General features: G+C 40.6%; 2 protein-coding genes across 5 annotated transcripts; one reads left to right on the top strand and one right to left on the bottom strand.

Annotated features, from left to right (window-relative positions):
• Window positions 1–3,588: 3,588 nt before the first annotated feature.
• haus1 (HAUS augmin-like complex, subunit 1) lies at window positions 3,589–6,196 on the bottom strand. Its single transcript, XM_084373572.1, has 9 exons — window positions 6,038–6,196; window positions 5,787–5,961; window positions 5,395–5,530; window positions 5,175–5,309; window positions 4,956–5,079; window positions 4,233–4,298; window positions 4,069–4,140; window positions 3,814–3,861; window positions 3,589–3,714 (listed from the first exon to the last, which is right to left on the bottom strand). Exons 1-9 carry the CDS (start codon window positions 6,056–6,058, stop codon window positions 3,670–3,672), a joined length of 822 nt encoding a protein of 273 aa, XP_084229698.1. The 5' UTR covers window positions 6,059–6,196; the 3' UTR covers window positions 3,589–3,669.
• Window positions 6,197–7,053: 857 nt separating this feature from the next.
• Window positions 7,054–19,502, top strand: mis18a (MIS18 kinetochore protein A). Of its 4 annotated transcripts, XR_014624023.1 has the most exons (6): window positions 7,057–7,357; window positions 7,605–7,671; window positions 9,144–9,266; window positions 10,017–10,119; window positions 14,475–14,607; window positions 19,348–19,502. XR_014624023.1 is itself a non-coding variant. In XM_084372750.1 (5 exons), exons 1-5 carry the CDS (start codon window positions 7,117–7,119, stop codon window positions 19,426–19,428), a joined length of 615 nt encoding a protein of 204 aa, XP_084228876.1. In that variant the 5' UTR covers window positions 7,054–7,116; the 3' UTR covers window positions 19,429–19,502. The 4 variants fall into 4 exon arrangements, 3 of the variants coding, with proteins under 3 accessions (XP_084228876.1, XP_084228877.1, XP_084228878.1); XM_084372750.1 differs by lacking the exon at window positions 14,475–14,607 and having other exon boundaries at window positions 7,054–7,357; XM_084372751.1 differs by lacking the exons at window positions 14,475–14,607; window positions 19,348–19,502 and adding an exon at window positions 10,368–11,599 and having other exon boundaries at window positions 7,054–7,357.
• Window positions 19,503–19,777: the final 275 nt, after the last annotated feature.

Here is a 19,777-nt window from a genome sequence, read left to right as displayed (position 1 = left end):
AGGCGTCCTACTGTAACAGCTGAGTGGGAATTATGGTGTGGGCGTGGCAGATAAAACTATTTTAAAGGGAAGAGGGGCGACGCACACTCATTGGTATGACGCACGGGCGGGCAGGAGGGAGCTTTTTGTTTTCTCCCCCCACATGAGGCGCGTGTTTACTTTTTGGATTACTGCAAAATACTTTCATTCTGTGGAGTTCCTCCTCTTCTTTTCTCTCCTCCCTCAACCTTCCTCCCCACTCGCACAAACTCACAGGTGCACGGTTTTAATGTGTTGTTTTTTTTTTAAATGTCAGATCATTTCTTACAGTGTGAATTTGTTTCTTATTATTTAAGCTGGGTGTTATCTTCCCCCTCTCTGCTCATTAACTTTCATTATGATTTCCGGGTCATTTGCTAGAAAAATCTCACTCACAACATTTTAAGTGTTTCCATATTTGTAGTTTATTATGTGACATATCTGATATTTTTGGTCCCCAAAACGAATGCAGCACATTTCATTTGACTTGTATTGCATATCCATGCACACACACATATGCACCCATATCCCAATGCTAAAATTAATAATGCAAATAGGTGTCATTTAGACACCTGGGGTGCTTTTTTAAATAGTTGCCCCCATTATTTTTTTTTTAAAGGTGCACTATGCAACATTTCATTGTTTACAGTTTTGGTTGCAAAGTCTCATAGTCATGAACCGTAGGCCTGTTTTGCTTTGAGATTTACAAACACAAATGTAAACATCTGGCTTTAAAGTGTATTGAAAGCTCATGTTAGCTTTTGCAAACTGCTATATATCAAGAGCTCTGTCTCTGTTTATAGGCCCGTAAAATAAAGTTGCGTAGTGCACCTTTAAAAGCGTGATTTGTTAAATATGCCCCGGCATATAGCTTGCATGAAGAAATGTTATTTAACAACTATGATGGAATGATTCATATGACATTATGAATTTTACGACTCCGGCGTCTTCTCATCCCCTCGTTACATTGCTGAACATCGCACATGTTGAAGACCATTTAAAAATGTTTTATTTCATCTAACCCTTATGTCCCCACCACGTTTTAACACAATGTGACACCCTTGAAATAACGAACCCCATTAAAATCCTTGAAACCTTCTCCTTCTCACTCATTAAAAATTCCAGATTATAGGAATCTGCAAATATTTTCCATTTCACAAGTTTAACTGCTGGACACATGATGTCTCCATTCTCAGTGTGCGTGCACTCGAGGCTTCACGTTTCCACATCAAACTTTGGACCAGGACTGGCTCTAGAACTATTTGTTGTTGGGAATCACTTGCAGTTGTGACTGAGGAAAGAAAATTGTATTTTAAATAAAAAGTAAGCAGCCACCTCTCATCCATCCTATTTCCACTTGAGCAAGAGAGGGACTTTGACACACCCGGAAGATAAAGGACAATATTACCACGGCACATTGTCATAATTTGAACAAGAAAGCAACCAATACATTAGCAGGCAAATTTAAAATATAGTGCAGGTTCCAAAATAATAGACAAAACACTTGATGTGTTTGATGCTTTGGGTGTCCCAAATTCACTTCAGATGTGTTTTTTTTTCAAGTTTCAAGGGAGCGATATTATGATTCTGTTTCTTTTCATAAACTGTCGATGCCCTAACCGTGGGGCCTTTGAATGAAGCAGGGGGCCTACTGGGTAAATTGCTCCGTGGCCCACATCCATGACCCACTCCATGGTAACCGGTCAATCTACGTGTCAGACTGCAGAGCAGACCTACAACAGTCAAACTGACAGAGACGTTGGAGTCTCCACGCTCGACTCCATGGGGGGAGGAACTGCGAGGTGATATTTTGCATACAAACTGGACAACAGGCCTCCCAGTCGGTTCTATTCTCTGTACTTTAGCTTTAGGCACCCAGGGAGTGGCTCCAAAACCCCCTTTCATGTGCTGTTATCCCTCCAAAGCCTATGGAATTTTGTTGTCAAACTCAAGATGCTTCCTGCACTTTGTTTTTAAGACAAGATTCAGACATGTGGGTCGAAAAATGAAGTAAAAAAGGCACCCGAGTCAATGTACACATGTATACTTATGAGGTATGGTGAAAAGAAATTTCTGAAATATGCAGATGTGTAGGCAGAGGATATTGTCTTATTTTATAAATGCATAGATATAACAGTGTAAAGTTAAGACAGAACCAGTTAACCTCTTGAATTTTGATTTTACCGTTACAGCTAGAAAAAATGATGTTAAGATTACATGTTTATTTTGTTTGTGCCTTTTCCAACTATTCATTGTAGATACACTATGCTATCTTACATTTCATGATTTCATTAAAATTTAAGTTGTCTTTTGCATCATTTCACACAAGTTCAACCTGCCATGTTTTAAATGAAAATGTTGAGAAGTCGTTTAGAATTTCAAATGATTTTCTGTGGGTCTGCACGTTTGTTCACACAACCTGTAGCTCTAATGATGGCCCAATCACAGGATTCAGCAGGGTTTCTAATGTCTTTACACTTAAGAAGGTATAATATAATATGTATAATACAACCAATAAAATAAGGTGGAACTATGTAAATGTAAAGGTTTTCTTGTGATTGGTCTTTCAAAGCTGCCATACAGATAGATGAAAACATATTGCAGTTAATTCTAACACAGAGGCCTTTCATATTTAACCACCTCTTTCTGCTTGTTTCATCAGACAGAGGGATAATCAATATGCATCTGGCAGACAAACGTGTTCAAAGAAATAATTCTCACGACATGTTATTAAAACGAAAGCCCTCCATTAGATAACAGAGACTGGATAAAAAGACAACACATTTAATTAGTGTTAATGATGTTTTGTATCAAACAGGAAGAGGCGGAGACGAACCAGCCAAACATCATGATTTACACTGCCTCCTCCAATCTGACATGAGTTGATCATAAATCAACAATCAGGTGTTTCTTTATTTTTTATATTGTGAGCACAGCTTTTTAAAGAAATCAGCTGTTCAGTCTAGCAAGGTTTTTTTTATTGACTCAGTGCATTCAAAATAATTTTTGTGGTGGTTACAATGAAAGAAACTGCATCACAATACAAAAGGACAGATCTAATCAGAGTGAACCATTATAAAACATTTCAACTTCATCTGGGAGTAAAATATAATAGCAGAGATTTGCTTGAACACTTTAGAGCTTTAAAGCAACACTGAGTAGAAATTGGCATTTTGTGTGATTTGGCGCCCCCCAGTTTCTGAGTGCAACACCACTCTTGTAAAAACAAATCTCAGGTCTGTAACAAGATGTGCAAGATGTCAGACGTAATGTAGGTGCTGACTACAAACAAAACTCATGATATCATAACAATGTAATGTGTTGTTGTATGTTGAAGTAAACATGTATGTAACACTGTGATCCTACCCTCTCCCTGAAGTTACATAGTGCAGAAACAAGTGATAGAGACACCATTCACCCTATCAAGAGACACTGTACCAACAACATATTTTAGAAGCTGTAAAGTTAAAAAAAAAAAAGAGTTACATAACGTTGCTTTAAGGGAACATAGATTTTCAGATAACGAACTTCTGTTTCGTCGATAACAGGAGGCAAAAAAAGGTCCCCAGACACGGAAACTTACTTTATTATCTTTCAGAATCACAACATTTACAGCTCAAAACAGGAAACATTTTAACATTACAAACATCTTCACTTGAAATCCATATTCATCTCCAGTTGGGAATCGATTGCAGCCTGTAATTGAAGAAAGAAAAAAATATGGCATTAAAATAAAAAATAAAAAGTATGCAACCACCAATAATCCATCACTGAATAAACTATTGCGATACTCACCAGTTCTCTTTTTGCTTCTTCTATTTTCACTTGAGCAAGAGAGGGACTCTGTTGTGGTTTTAAAAATAAAAAACGTTTCATGAAGTCAAATACAGAAACTTTTATCTAAATGTGATTCACTTATTTCTCTCAGGCTAGTCAAATTTACACACATGAACATAAATTGAAATTTTCATTTATGATTAAATATTTAGGATAATGTGAAAGCACTTTTGGTTGTTGGACTGTTATGTCACAATCTGAACATAAACGTACCGGGCTCAGGTCCATGTAAGGCTCCAGTTTCTTTTTCAAAGGGATTATTTCTTGTTTCAGCACAGTGACTTCCTGCAGAGAGAAAAATAAGATCACACATTTCAAACCCTGAAAGCAGACTTGTTACATTTTCATTACCAGTGGTACTTGACTGCTGAAATTACCTCAGAGCGCTGCACAATAGCCTCGTGGGTGATGGACTTGTCCATGTTCCTGGATATAAGTTGAGCCTGCAGGATTGATAGAAAAGGATAAAACAGCCAACCAAGCTCCAGGACAGACAGTGATACGAAGGGCGTTAACTGTCGGACCTGCCTCAACCAGAGGCAGGAACCTGATGCCCACATTATGCCCGGGTCAAACTACATCCTGGATTTCTTCTTCTTAATAAATAACACCTATAACTCTGTTGCAGGAGGTTATTTTGTCAGAGAGCAATTTCTGCACCTTTTGCAACATTTTTTGAAGCATTTTGTTCTGTGGAAACATTATTGAGCTATGAATTCATAAACCTGCACAGCATAATAGCTATCACACACTTCATGTTTGGATGCCTTTCTAGAAGACTCTTCTCATCCTCTTCATATTGTGCCTTCAAACTGAGTATTTTATGGCCCCAGTTGTTTGATTTTTGTCTGCACTTCCCAGTGGCTGAGGACAACAATAATGTATGCCTCTTCAGGCTCATAGCAAGCTGTCATTAGTGCAATTTGGATTAATTTTCTAAAGCAGAACAAACCTCTTACTAAGATATGAATATTAAAAAACCGGGATGAAATGGAAAGTAGCACACTTGAATATCATCTGGGCATTGTTACGCTTATGACCACCTTAATGTGCAACTAAACGTGCACTGTGCAGCTATTACAGATGCAGATACAACACACCTCTGCCCTCTCCCGTCTGTTGCCCAGCTCTTTGGCCTTTGCCGTCACAAAATCCATGTTGAGCAGTCTCTCCTCCGCTTTAGCGCTCTCCACTGCCTGAGATTTGACCGTTTTGTTGACATCCCTGAAGACAATTAACAGCATTATTTAGAGGTGAAGCACAGTGTGTATGTGATAGCCGAACATATGAACATGCCACAGTCATCCTCTGAATCTTACTCTTGTAAGCTGCTCCGCAGCACCAGAGATGCTCCAAGCCTCTTTCTGAGGGCCCGCAGTTCCCTCTCAAGCCTCCTGTTTGACTTCTCTGCCTCCAGAAGTTCGCTCGTGAAGTTGTTCACTGCAGGCATAAAGCTAGACGAGACATGCTCATCAGGAAAACTACTGACAAGAAAAACAGCGACAGAAAATAGATTTCAGCAGTGGGATGGCAGTTTACCTGCCCAGTGATGTATCTCTGACTCCGAGCACAATGGCGGTGTCTACTAAAGCAGACAAGTAATCAGAGGCGGGCTTTGGCAAGCTCGCATAGGAGAGGCCAACACCTTGTAGAAGAACTTCCTGGAGATGAGCGCCTAGAAATGAGTGAAAATGCTGTGAGTGCTAAATGAAAAAAATAGACAGCAATGTCGTCTGACACAAGAATAAACTGTACTGTTTACATGACATGGCTGATCAATCATGCATCTTTCCCCATCAGTTTTATTGCAGCAACGTCACTCTGTTTCTAGATCTCAGTGAGGACACCTGAATGAACCTCACTCACTTCGCATCAAAAGCACTGTCAGTCCATACTTCTTTGCATTTAGCTGTTATTTGTTGGTCGCTCACCCTCTGCCTGGTACTCTGATGCTTTCTGTTTGAGGTCCTCTATGAGCAGAGATGTGTCACTGCACCGGGCTTCACTGGACTGGGCCAGCTGGTACAGGATGTCCACGGTCCTTGTGTTGACCTCAAAGTGTGGCACCGGCTGGTCTCCAAACACGGTGCTGAGCCAGCTGTTCACCTGAGGAGCGACATGAGACTGGATGATGAACAAAAGCCAACGGCAGCCTGTGCATTAACTCATGAAGTCATTTTACCTTTTCGATTTTTTCACCCATGGCGAAAGAAACGGCAGTCGAAACCACATCAACTAGCTTCTTAAAACGTTTCTGTAGTCGAGCAGCCTTGAAGAAAAACTACAACGGTTCCTGATTTCGCGCTCCCAAAATCATCCCAATGACTTCCTGGTTTCCAGCCAATGAGAGGACGGAGCAATGTCCACGCGACCAAGCCTTTCCTTTTTTCTTTTTTTTTTTTCTTAAATAAAAAAAAGAAGAAAACTGGCGACGAACTATCTAAATACAAACAAAACATGCGTCACATTACATAAATACAAGATAAAGCTTTTGGTATTATTAATAAAATATATCCGGTTCACGTTTGCACCAGGCTCCCAAAGATGAAGATTAGGCCAAGATGGTTCATGTCGAAAAAAATCGAAAAGCTTGGAATGGGGATTCTGACATACACAATTATGATAAACTTATAGAATAATGAATGACTTATCAGTGGAGATATTTTTTGTTTGCAATATGTCATTTTATTTGACATGGCAGAGAAAAAGAGGAAAACATCTGCTCATCTAGGCTATAAGATCAATAGGCTATTCATGTGCAGTGCTCATAAAACACCTATCATTGATAAATATAAATAAATATCCTCAGAAGTAATAGCTCACTGGGAAATTTAGAGATTAAAAGAAATGAGGACAAAGCGGGAGACGGAAACACCATGGCTATTAACTACAATACCAAGCTAAGCCTACTGTATGTGTTTTTGAACAAAAGTATCAAAGTACATAGGCCTAATTGACTTGGAATTGGCCTTGCTTGCCACTCAGTATGTAGCTATTATTCAGCATCCAACAATAAACATAACAGGCTATAGACTGATTTGAAAAGGCGGGTTTAAATACCCCTCATATCTACTACCAAAAAATTGGTCATCTATAAAAGCCACTAGAAAAATCCAAAAAGCATATTGGGCTCCTCTGACATACGAAGCCGGAAGTACACACGAATGAGCATCTCGCGTCGTCTCGGTTTAAGAGCTCTCTACCTCGCTGTCAGCCCAACCGCGCAAGTTCGAAGGAGTTTGTTGTGTAGACGCTGGTAGAATGGCGGCGAGAGCAAAGCTTCCAAAACACCGACAGAAAAGTGACAATAGCACGTTTGAAACGTCCAGTCTGAACTCCACCGTCGTCGAAGGAAAGTTGTTTGGCAAAGAGGTGGAGGACGAGGAGGAGGACGTTGACGACGGCCCTGTTGTCTTCATCTGTGGGAAGTGCAAGCTGCCTGTCGGGGATTCAGTGTCCTGGGATGGAGGCGAAGACGGCCAAAACCAAATAAGACTGAAGCGTAAGTTCTGAATACTGGGGGTGAAGAAAGCAACTTCAATAAAAAACGTTTAAACATGTATGTGATTTTACGTAAAACGTCACAGTCAACTTATGCATCTCGGCTCAGTGCAGATTGACTGGAAAGTCTGATAGAATGGTGCATTCAAATGCATTTGTAGGGACTGGAAATGTACACATTTTGAAGTTACCTCATGAATACAATGCTCAATTATATTGCTGACATGTGTGTGATGTTTTGGTCTCAGGGGTCACCCACAACGTCTTGATTGGAAAGGAAAATCGCCTGTATGAAGTGAACAAGCGATCCGTCTGGTAAGACAGTCCTGCCCATCAGTGAAAGACCAACACAATCATGTTAAAGTACTCCATTACATTAAAAAAAAGTATGCAGAAATCTACTCTCATGTACTGGAAATCTCAAAATGACAACAGTGCCCATTACATTGGAGTAATAATGATATGATGTTTTTTTTTTTGGATTGTTATAACTGATGGTTGATCAGTTGATCAGTGATTTGAGCAACCTTTTATAGTATAGAAGAGGCAGATCTAATATGTTTGTACTGTATATTAAATGGCTGTAGCAGTTTTGTAAGACCACTGAACATTTGTGGCGCTTCACAGCAAAACAGCATCCCAGCATTCTCCTAAACAGCTGAAGTATATGCGGACTTGAAATGCTGAAAAGAGAATAGCTTTTCTGCTGTAATCCAAGTCTGTGGAAATGCTGAGATCCCAAGGTGATTTGAAAAGACGTTAATTACACCTTTTTTTCAAGCCGAAGTCTTCACTGTAGCTGGTAAGCTACAAGCGTTAGCTTGCAGCACATCTGAAGTGGTGAGCTAACACGATAAAGGTTGTCTATAATGTCTTTTCAAGTCAGTTGGAGAGCTCAGGGGTTCTGGAGACGGGGGGGGCAACCGCCATTCCGACATGAGGCCCTAATTGTCGGAATGACAACACTTATACCTTTAATTAAACGTCCCACCATTCCGACAAATTTTTCCTCCTATGGTCGGAATGGCGGTATTTTTTCGTTTTTTAAACGTGTTGGCATTCTGACACATCTTTTAAAAGGGTTAGGGTTATGGGTTGGGTTAGTATTAGTCTTGTCGGAATGCTGGGATGAAACTTTGTCGGAATGGCGGAACATTCGCATGTCGGAATAGCGGTATGTCGGAATGGTGACATGTCGGAATTATGGGATGTCGGAATGCCAGCATGTAACCCTGGAGACGACCTGTATGTAGCAATTTTGTTTTTTTCCCCCGTTGTTTTACATTTTAAAGCAACTCCCCATCTACTTTATTAGTTAAGGAGGATGCTGCAACACTTTTTTACTGTGAAGTTACAGAATTTTTCGTGTACTACAAAACTTCCCCTGACTTTCCATCAGCGTGGGTATGAGTAGATAATGGCTGCATTTTTCTATTTTTGGGTGAATTTATCCCTTAAGCTGCAAAGTAACTAGTAACAGAGATCCAGTATATCTACTGCATATTGTTTTTAGTTCAGCACTTGAATAAATGTACTTGGGCTCCCTCATCCACTGGTCATGCCCTATACACCTGTGCTTCAGGTAACCAAAAGATAACATTTAAATTTGTCAACCTTGATTTTCCTTCTCCCTCTTTAAATTAAGTGAGACTTCTCAAAAAACAAAACAAAATAAACAATAGCAGTGCTCATTTGTTTAAGTAACTTAGCTTGTTGGATCAAATCTGACTCACTGTCAGCTTTGGGCTTAACTGTTGTCTTTTGTTCTCTTAATTTTCCCTTTGCAGTCTGGTTGTGGATCTGATCTGTCGAGGCTGCCACACTGTGCTTGGTATGGTTTTTACATCCACACCTAAAAACCTGGACCACAAGAGATTTACATTCTGTCTTAATGTCGGGGACATCGACAGGTATGTTCACAGCTTGGGTTAGTAGTGGGAACGTTTAAATACACGAGTCAACATTTGTTTAAAGGTAATAATATGTAACATTTCTGAATCAATATGTGTACAATCAACTAAATCTTTCTTCCCGAGTTATATTATTGGACCCACATGTTTCCAACAATGTTCAAACCCGACTTCTCTCTGGGAGAGAAGTCGGCGAACGTGACTAAGTCTAATGTGAATGAAACTTTAGAACTTGTTTAGATTTGATCGAGAAACACTCAGCGGCAGCAATTACATACTATGTGTTTAATGTGATTTTGATCAATTACTGAAGAAAGTGTGATGATGAAAACAGGACTGTATGCTGTTCTTACATGACATTTAAAACATGCAGGTGTACTTTGACTAGAGTCTGTACAGTATCAGAAAAGATAATCACTGAAATTGTCTCCTTATTTAGAGAAATGTGAGTTTGCATGTCACATTTTTTGTAGCTATACGGGAGGTACATTTGCTGCTGGTTGTGTTTGTTGGAATACACACCATCAACTTAATGCACAAGAACTCAAAAGCCAATCTGAAATCAAAAAAACAGTTATTTTTAAAACCAGCAGTTAAGTGCACCACACATCTTAATGTGATTGACTTCAAACGGATACTATTTATGCTTTGAATTGCATTGAATTTCATCACTGGTGCAGGTGTTGATAGAACGTATGCTGCCTGTTCCTGCATTTTGCACCCTGATATTCTACTGTGGATCTTTTCCAGCTATGTGCTTGGCTCTGCAAGCCAGATGTTGGCAGCAGAGGGCCCCAAAGAGCAGCCAGTCACACTGGAGTACAGGGGCATTGTTGAACAAGAGCTGACAGAGGTAATTTATTGCTGCTGCTGTTCTTTGTCTGTTTTCTCTGATATTGTATTGCTGTGAGATAAAATGTTTCAGCCTCTGAGAAGAAAATCTGCTCTAAAACACATTTCAATGTGTAACTATGATGTTTTTCTCCAAACATTGGTTAAGTTTAGTCCTTTTTAAATTAGTATTTTTGATGTGGAAAATTATTTTTAAAAACGACAGATTTGACCTTCACATTCCTAGTTATAGCATTGTCTTGCTGGCAGTGCTCTCATTTTGCTCTCCAGCAGCCCTCTCTCTCATTGATTACCAATGCAAAGGTTCTACTAAAGATGACATCAGCTTAGTTCTGGGAAGTCCTCTCTCCTCTGGCCGGTCAGACGTTTGTATCAGACATTACCTCATCTCTCCATGTCATGTCATCCACTGGAAATAGATTTATTTTTCATGCCACTTGAGATTACATTCAAATAAAGAAGTTTAAGTTCCAGTCTTAATATCTAAATCTATTCATGATAATGATTTTCTGTATAATTCAACCCTATGTTCCTTTTCTGTCACATTAATGTTATTTAGAAAATTAAGAGGGAACATACATTTTTCAGCGGTATACAGTGATTAAAGTTATTCTTTAATCATCCTTTGTTTGGAAAATATCCATTAAAAACCACAGATTGGCCACTAGGTGGTGATAGTGCTCATGAGTATCTGCCAGCCCTCCCACACTCTTGCACCAAGGACAATAGATGTGCTGGAGAGCATGTTGAGGAATCTTTGTTAGTGGAAAAACATGTTTTGATCAAGTGTCTTTGTCACTATAGCTTCATGTACGTATGGTATTTTGTTTTTCTTGGCTGGGACAGGTGAATTTCCTGCAGGTGACAGTTGATCCATTGTGTTATGAGATGTTGTTTATGCAGATGTATATTTAAAGTGGTTATACTGCTTATAAGACAAGAAAGGAAGAAAACAGTTAACGTGAGCAATCAACTTCTCATTCGCTATGTGTCATTATCTGTATGTCAGCGCACCAATTAACGTGTCAGTACTCTTTCTGTAGCTTGAATAGTTTCCAAGATAATTATTTCTTACTCTTCTGCTGAGTGTTTGAGACTTAGCCTGAACAAAAACATTTCATACTGTATGAAATCTTGTGCATTTCACGTGATGAAGCCCATGTCATCACTGTAATTATGTTGCCACGCCATACGACCCTCAAACAAAGTGCTGATAAGGTCATCGTGTAATGAAATGAACAGGCTTACCTCATGTTACCTTAAGTAAATATGTAGGTTACCACTAAAATTCCCCTCGTCATTGACTGTGTTTAGTCCCTGTGTGAGAACGCTGAAGATAAATCTGACTACAGATCCATACTGATTGTATTAGTTTTAGGTGCTCATCTATTGGCGCGCTGTAACAAGATTATACCATATGTAAAGAATTAAAATCAGTGATTTTGCTCATCACATCTGTCAGAATAAATCGCAAAGGGTTTTTAATCCACAAGTTCTTGTTCAGCATTGTGTTAGTCGTTTTCATTTTACACAATCAACTTTTTAGACAAAATTTAAAGTTTCATCATTGCTGTGAAGCGGTATACAACCACTTTTCCGTCCATTACTCATGTTGATATCGAAATTCAATACTTTATGGTGTAGCAACAATCATCAATGATCAAGTATCTTTGTCACTGTAGCTTTATGCACATGTGGTATTTTGTTTTTCTTGGCTGGGACAGGTTAATTTCCTGCAGGTGACAGTTGATCCATTGTCTTATGAGATGTCTTATATGCAAATGTATATCTAAAGTGGTTATACTGCTTATAAGACAAGAAAGGACGAAAACAGTTCACGTGAGCAACCACCTTTAAAAACGTGCTCTTAAATCCTTGGTGTCATTATCTGTATGTCAGCGCACCAATTAACGTGTCAGTACTCTTTCTGTAGCTCGGATAGTATCCAAGATAATTATTTCTTACTCTTCTGCTGAGTGTTTGAGACTTAGCCTGAACAAAAACATTTCATACTGTATTAAATCTTGTGCATCTCACGTGATGAAACCCATGTTGCCACACTATACGTCCCTCAAACAAAGTGCTGATAAGGTCATCGTGTATGAATGAACAGGCTTACCTCATGTTACCTTAAGTAAATATGTAGGTTACCACTAAAATCCCCCTCGTCATTGACTGTGTTTAGTCCCTGTGTGAGAACGCTGAAGATAAATCTGAGTACAGCTCCATACTGATTGTATTAGTTTTAGGTGCTCATCTGTTGGCGAGCTGCAACAAGATTATACCATATGTAAAGAATTAAAATCAGTGATTTTGTTTCTCACATCTGTCAGAATAAATCGAAAGGGTTTTTATTCAAACAAGTTCTTGTACAGCAAATTGTCATTTTCATTTCATACAATCAACTTATTAGACAAAATTTAAAGTGTCATCATTGCTGTGAAGCAGTATAAAACCGCTTTTCCGTCCATTACTCATGTCGGTATCGAAATTCAATATTTTAAGGTGTAGCAACAAGCACGGAAAGCAGTTGATCAGTCAGTTTCTGATTAAAATCAAGATGAAGTGAAAAATGCCTTTTAAACCCTTTTTGTTCACACCTCTTATCACAACAATATGGCAAAAAAATATATATATATGGATTTATGTATTCTATAGAAATCCAGAATTTCTCCCTGTTAAAAAAAATATGATGTGTGCTTCATCCAGTAAGATCATGACAGCCTCTCATCAATCTTTAACTTTTGCCGACACAGAGCTAATATTGATTAGTTAGCTACCTAGCATAAGCCTGCTTTGGTAATTGGGGTGATAAAGGTGTTGATCAAGGCTACCATCCAACTCTGAATCAGTGTAATTCTCCAACTTTTCATCGTTCAAATCAATTCCTACCAGAGTGATGTCCAGCCTGCCTATCCTTTACGTCATTATACAGAAGCTAGATATTAATATACCAATTCATCTCGACTTTAAAAAGTGCAAAATGTCAAATTTAGTAAAAAGCATGAACAACTGCCTTAAGTTATCAACAGTTGTGAAGAAATAAAAGTTTTAACCTAATGATGTCTGTGTGTTGTAGTGCAGAGACATCTACTTAAGTTAGCATGCTAATCAGATAGCCCCGTCCAGTCCCGGTCCAAAGCTCCTGTGCTGTCAGTGTAAACACCAACACTCCCCTGGTCCCCGAGCTCCTTGTCTGGACCGGAAGCTGAATAGCTAATTGAGCTAACTGGCTAACAGCAGCTACAGTTAGCACCTGCAGTGAGTAGCTACAGTTAGCAGCTGTTAGCGGTTTCTCTGGTGAAGTGCTGCCCCCTATTTGTTTTGAATATGAATTAGACAGGTGGCTGATTCTTACATATTGCACCCCAAAAATATGTGCCAATTTTGAAGGTTTTAGACTGTATTCCATTTAGACAAAGGTTTTGTGGCACTGCTTGTGTTTTAGACTATTTAACACAGAGTACATATGTTCAACGCTACAATAATTTTTGTAATTGTTGAAGTCATTTAATAAACAAATGTGCCAAATAGTCAATGACTCCAGCCTTTCAACTATAAACTATAACTATAAATATATATAAAGATTTTCTGTTTTACCCCACTTTAATCATTGTGAATTGAATATATTTTGGATTGCTGTTTAAATAAAGCAAGCAATGACAAGGCAGTAGGCACTTATGACTGTTTTCTGACATGTAATAGACTGAACAATTAAGCAGAAAAGAACTGGCGGATTGTGAAATGTTAAGGAATAATCATAGTTGTAGCATCACATCTTTTATCAAATGAAAATAATTTCTGTTTTTCAGATTAAGGTACTGAAAAAAGTTGTTTTGATGTTGGTACAACATGTCCCAGACTCAGCCAGACACTCAAGGGTTCTTTGCCCTCGGGTATACTGAATCTGATGAAGGTGCCCGTCGCCAATGCCGCCATTCTTAATGTATTCTGTCTGTCTGTCTGACTGGTAGACACTTGTTTGGGTGCTTCATCTTATACACTCACTGACCTGTCTCTCCCCCCCACCCCACTCCCCCGTCCCCCCACCCCCTCACACCCATCCATCCCTGACCGCTTCCCCTCTGGGTTTCGTCATTCTCCCTCGCTCTCCCCCTTTTCCAATTATCTTTCCTCCGCCCTCTTTCTTCCTCACTGCTTCCTGCTGCTCCCTTCATTTCCCACCTGTCCATTTTCCCCCCTTTGTTTCTTCACTCTTCTCACTCCTTCATACACACTTTCCATCCTCACTCTTTGCTCATTTTTCTTCTCCTGCTGTTCATCTTCATTTCCCCAATCCTTCACCTTTCAAATCCTTCCCCATCTCTCCTTGTCTGACCCTCCTATCCCTCCCAGATGAAAATGCTGGTCATGTCCATGGCACACAAGCTGGAAGAGATCGAAACTGGCCTTCAGTAGGGAAGTGATGCGGCATGACACTGATGGACGTCAACTTGTCTTCGGTGGGGGCTCCATCCAGGTGTTGAACGTGAGGATTTATTGTCCTCTCTCCTTGCATCTACCTTTTTATATTAACGCCTTCTCCTCTAAGTTTCATCTGAACCACATTCCTTCAGTAACACGTTTTGTCCTAGCCTCACCTCGTGCTCAGACACCTCCACACACATGCGGTTTCCAGTCCGCTTTGTCCTGATTACCGACGGTGAAACAAAGACTGCCTGCACTTGTAATCAATCATGTTGTCAGCGCGGCTCCCGTGGCTCATGGCACCATCTTCTCTGTACGTCTCGGTGCAGAGCGAGCAAGCGTACGCCGTGGGCAGAATGTTTATTTGTGCAGGATTTCATCAGGCAGGCTGCACACTCAGCACAATGCCATATTGATCGGGCCACTCGAGGCCACACACACACACTTTCTTTGTTCTCTTCCTCCAGCATGGAACCTTGGAAGGACTGCTGGATATGCTTTTCAATACCTTGTTGTGGCCGCAAGTGAACAACAGCTGAGGAATTTGTGCTCAGACAAGTTTTTAACCATTGTTCAGTTATCTAAAGACTGTTCTGTCTTTTTCTCAGATATTACCAGATTTCTGCAACGATTTGCATCCGTGAATTGTTGTTTATTCCATTAACTCATTATTTGTTAATTTTTGCCTTGTCTGTTCCTATTTGTACCAACTTGTTTTGTCTGCCTTTTTGTGTAATAAAGTATTCAGCTATGTACTAAAAATGCAGAAATGATTGAACAATAGAAATGCGTTTCATGGTTGTCAATTAAACATAAAGGATTAAACCAAACAAGACAACTTTCAGGATAATCTTTTTAAATGTTTCTTTTTCTTTCACCCTGTTCGGCGAGATTGCTGGGGATCAGTGGCTCATCCTGCTTTGTCTCTAATTAGAAGTGTCGCTTGGATTTAAGAGTTAAACAGCAAGTTTAAGGTCTTTGGGGTTGAGGAGGGTGGGGTTGATTATATATTAGTGTTTGTTTACCAACTGACCCCTAATGTGCCTGGCAACACTTTCTACCAAGGCGGGAAAGCGGCTGCATGCTGCACCGCTTGCCCTCCCTCATCCACGAGGTTTCATCAGCCTCACCACAGAACAACAACAGTTAGAAACGGCCAACCAGCACGCTGTATCCAAGGGCAGGTTGCGATGGCAACTGAGAGCACGTGCTATGCTGAGTGCCTGTTGCCATCTCGTCATCGTGCTCGGCGCCGGAGGAACAGCCAGCCAGCTCGTTGGCCAGCTTGCCTGTCAACAGACGTTATCCCCCCACCCCCCCGGCTCATGCTCAGACGCATACACGGGGGAGGAGTCCTGAATGAACCCCCCCCCACACGCACACACACCCTAATCCATGTGTGATGTTTTTCTCTCCGCTAACCCCACCCTTGCCCCTCTTTCTCCCTCCCCTTCCTTCTAATTCTCCCCTCCCTCAAATGCTGGGAAAAAAAGTCAAAACAACAACAAACAAGCCGCGTGGTGTTTGTTGTTTCTGGTGGGTGTTGTTGATGTTGTTGTCTTCGTCCAGTCCTCGCTTTAGGATGAGAATGCCCACATGCATCCAGAGAGTGGATGATGCAAGCCGGCCGGTCGGTCCGCTGTCCAGATGTGTGCTGTTGCTCCCTGTAACACTGTTTTTTTAAAATTCGCCTCTGCTCCATTCAGAGTAGTAAATCTTAAAGGCTATTTTGAAGTGAGCATCACTGTGAATGTTTCACTAAATGGCCTCTGAACTCATTTAGCTGTTTTATATATAGACACAGTGTTGCGGGATGCATTGCACTGCTGAGTGCAATTATTGCACCGGTTTCACCCTGTTCACCCCTTAAGTCTCAACCAATGGCTTCTACCCAAACCAACTTGGATACACACACAAACACACACGCATCAGTCAGTACATCTACACACTCTACAAGCACTCGGGGACAAGGGATGAATAATGCAGAGGTAGCGTCTGAGTGAAAGTCGCCTCCCCTCTTTCCCTCCTTTTCACCTTCCCTAAGCAATAAGGAAGCAATGTTGCCATGGAGGCAATGAAGCCTCGGCACGCTCTCAGCCAATTACAGCCTTCCCTGCGTGAAAGATCGCACCAATGGCTGCTCGAGCTGATGCTGCTGTTGCCACAGACACTGAAATCCGATTGGCTGAGCTCTGCTCTTTGATTGAATTTCTGATCTTGTTTTTGAGAGGAAAAATATCTCAAGGAGTGCCACCTGTGTGCCAACTTACAAAATATGTTTGTTTTTCTCCATGAAATGAAAAGCATTAGTTTGTTAGAGGGGGAATGTTTCTGTTTTAGGGGTTTTAGAGACCAAAATCCAGTGGCAGTTTTTGTTCTGCATTAAAGTGAGCAAGGAGGGGAGTGATTCTCTCTCTGGCAGCTGATGCATTTTGAGGTGTGTGTGTCAGGGGTTCTGCCAATTAAAACATAATTTCAATAATTACAATTTTATTCTCACTAGATTGTTTCCTCTTTTTTTTTGCAGTTTTCTGCCTTCCCGTCATAATATTCGGTTTTCCCCTGACAAAAGAACCACACCCCACCAGTTGCTCGTGGTTGTTTATGACCAGTTCCCGGTTTAACTCTTGATTTTCCACAGAGCTGTTTAAACCCGAGGTCCATTGTGTTCCACAAGTGACACATTTTGTTATATTTAATCTGTGCAGTGCTTGCCAAATTTCAGCTCCAGTTGACTTAAATGTGTTTTTTTAATTGATATGTTATAAATATTTAATGTTACCTCAAATACAAATGTTAACCCTCCTTATTTATAATTGAAAATGAAAACGAATAATGTAAACGAAACATTTACTTAAAAAAAAAAAAAAAAAGATGATGTCATAGTGAACCCAACTGAACTTTTGACTTCGTTGATCACCACTACTTCTCCTCACATGATTGATGGCTTTCACAAAAGTCATTAAGACTGTCTGTTCTCATCTTTGCCTTTGTGTCTGCAGGTTAATTAATGAACGGCTTCATCTGGGAGCTTAAAATCACCAAATTAATCACACTAATCAGTGGGTGCAAGATGAATTTGGTGTTAAGAAGAGCGTTTTGGAAACCCAGCCCTTGTTGTTTTGTTAGGGACAGCACCTCTACGGCGAAAGCGCAAACTCCAATAAGCCACAGCCTTCTCGTTTCATTAATCACCTTCATCTGTGTCTGTGATCAAACTAGATAGCCGGCAAGTCAGTGGCTCGTCTGTCGGAATAACCCAAATCCCCTCTGAGTGCTCAAAGCCTCCTACTTCATTAGAAACATCTGCTTGTTTGTTTCCCCCCGTATCTTTGTGTACCGCCGGTGTCTGGCAGGTTGTCTGGTCGTCTCTCACACTCTCTCCTCTTCGTCCTCTGCATGTATGAGAGCTGCTGAGGGAGGCAATACCGGTCTGTGCGCTGAATGCTCTGGTTGGTTGTGTATTTGTGTGTGTGTGTGTGTGTGTGTGTGTGTGTGTGGTGGGCAGGCAGGCAGGCAAGTCCCTGGTGTTCGTCACTGTGTAGCAGGTTAATCGCCTGTTTTTCTCAGACACAAAGGCTCGTCCCGTTCCCAGTGACACCCTGGTGTGAGTGTGTGTGTGCGTATATGTGACGAGAAGGGGGCTGAAAACAGGATTAGTGTCATCAGGATCTAAGCCTGAACAGATTGACAGAATAAAGTCCCGCTGGACAGTAAGTGGTCAGTTTGGCATCACATTAAAAGTGATTTAAATACTAAGATGTGATTTTTTTTTTTTCAATGGTCAAAAACAGTCAATGAACAAGTCTCCATTGAAAACTTATGAATGCCATCACTCAGGTTATCAGTGTTTTGTGAGAATTTGGGAGGAAAGCCTACATGTCTCCAAGGTGTGGCATACGTCGGCTCTCTAGACAAATTCTCTCCCTTGTTGTTTCAGCCTGAACTTGAGGCGAGTGCATGCCAAGATGTATGGTTTCTCCATAAGACCTCAAAATGTGTCATTCCTGGAGAACCCTGTCGCACCAACTGATTTGTTATGTTTTAGACAACACCACAGATTATCTTGAATCTCCATATTAATATTCCCCTAAATATGATTATGATTAAAAATATCTACTTATTGCCCACCCCTGCTGCCACAGTCGGGTGGATGTTTGTTTATCACAGACTCGTCATTGTAGTTTTGACCTGTTTACACACAGATTAACGTTGAAATAATCTGTGTGTCAAGGAAAATTAATTTTTTTTGCCTTTATCCCATCAGTGTGGATTTCTTCCTTAATGCTTCCTGATATTATTTTTAGATTAACTACTTGGTTCCACATTCAGAATCCTCCAAAAAACATTTTCATTATTTATTAATCTGTCTGTTGCTATTTTCATTAATTATTTAATCTATAAAATGTGAACATGTAGCAAAAATGTCACAGATTTTGCAGTCTATAATATGACCCCTCAATAGTAATTATTTAAAGGTGAAATGCGTAATAATTTTATTTTAAAGAGCGATAATGAGTCACTGTGGCGTCCAGCCCTCAACAACACCAAGGTGGTTGTCTTGTCAGATTTGGCTCCTGGCACTCGGGGGTTGACCCCGCCCTAACCTCCGCTGACTGACGACCGACCTCCCTCTCACTTCTGTCCCGCTCCACGTCTCTCCTGTTCCCATCTGAACCCGCCGTATCTTTATCATACCAGAAGTCAGAGTCTTCTTTGGAGCTGCTGTTAATCACCTTTGCACTGTATTCCCTGTCGTCAAACTGGCCTTCTGATTCAGTTACCCGTTTGCCCACCTCAGGTTCTGGTGCCCATACCGGCCAGCATTCCCCGCTTGGTCTCCTCTGCCCCATACCTGAAAACCTGCTCATCCTGCAGTTAGCAGCAGTTACTGTAGTTGTCCTTTTGTAACCTAGGTTTTGAAAGGTGCTTTACGAATAAAGTTTTGCTCACTTACTCACCTGATTGTTATCCTTTATTGACTGCTCACAAGTTGTTTGCTTTCAGTGAGCTGCACTCTGTCAGCAATTATTTTGTGAGTACACACACCTACTACATGTGTCACCGGAGCAGCACTCAACAATTAGGCACAGGTATTACCTGTATTTGCCCTGCGGTGTACAGTACCCTTTCCCTCAGCACTGTAGTTAAGCCACAGTATTTATGGCCTCAGTGTGTTTGTCTCAACAGACCGCCCGGGGATTTTTGACTAACCGTCCGCCTGTCTTTGA

Source organism: Pagrus pagrus (genome assembly GCF_965226575.1).
Source record: "Pagrus pagrus genome assembly, chromosome: 14".
Taxonomy (NCBI): domain Eukaryota; kingdom Metazoa; phylum Chordata; class Actinopteri; order Spariformes; family Sparidae; genus Pagrus; species Pagrus pagrus.
This window is presented reverse-complemented; position numbering and strand designations above follow the sequence as displayed.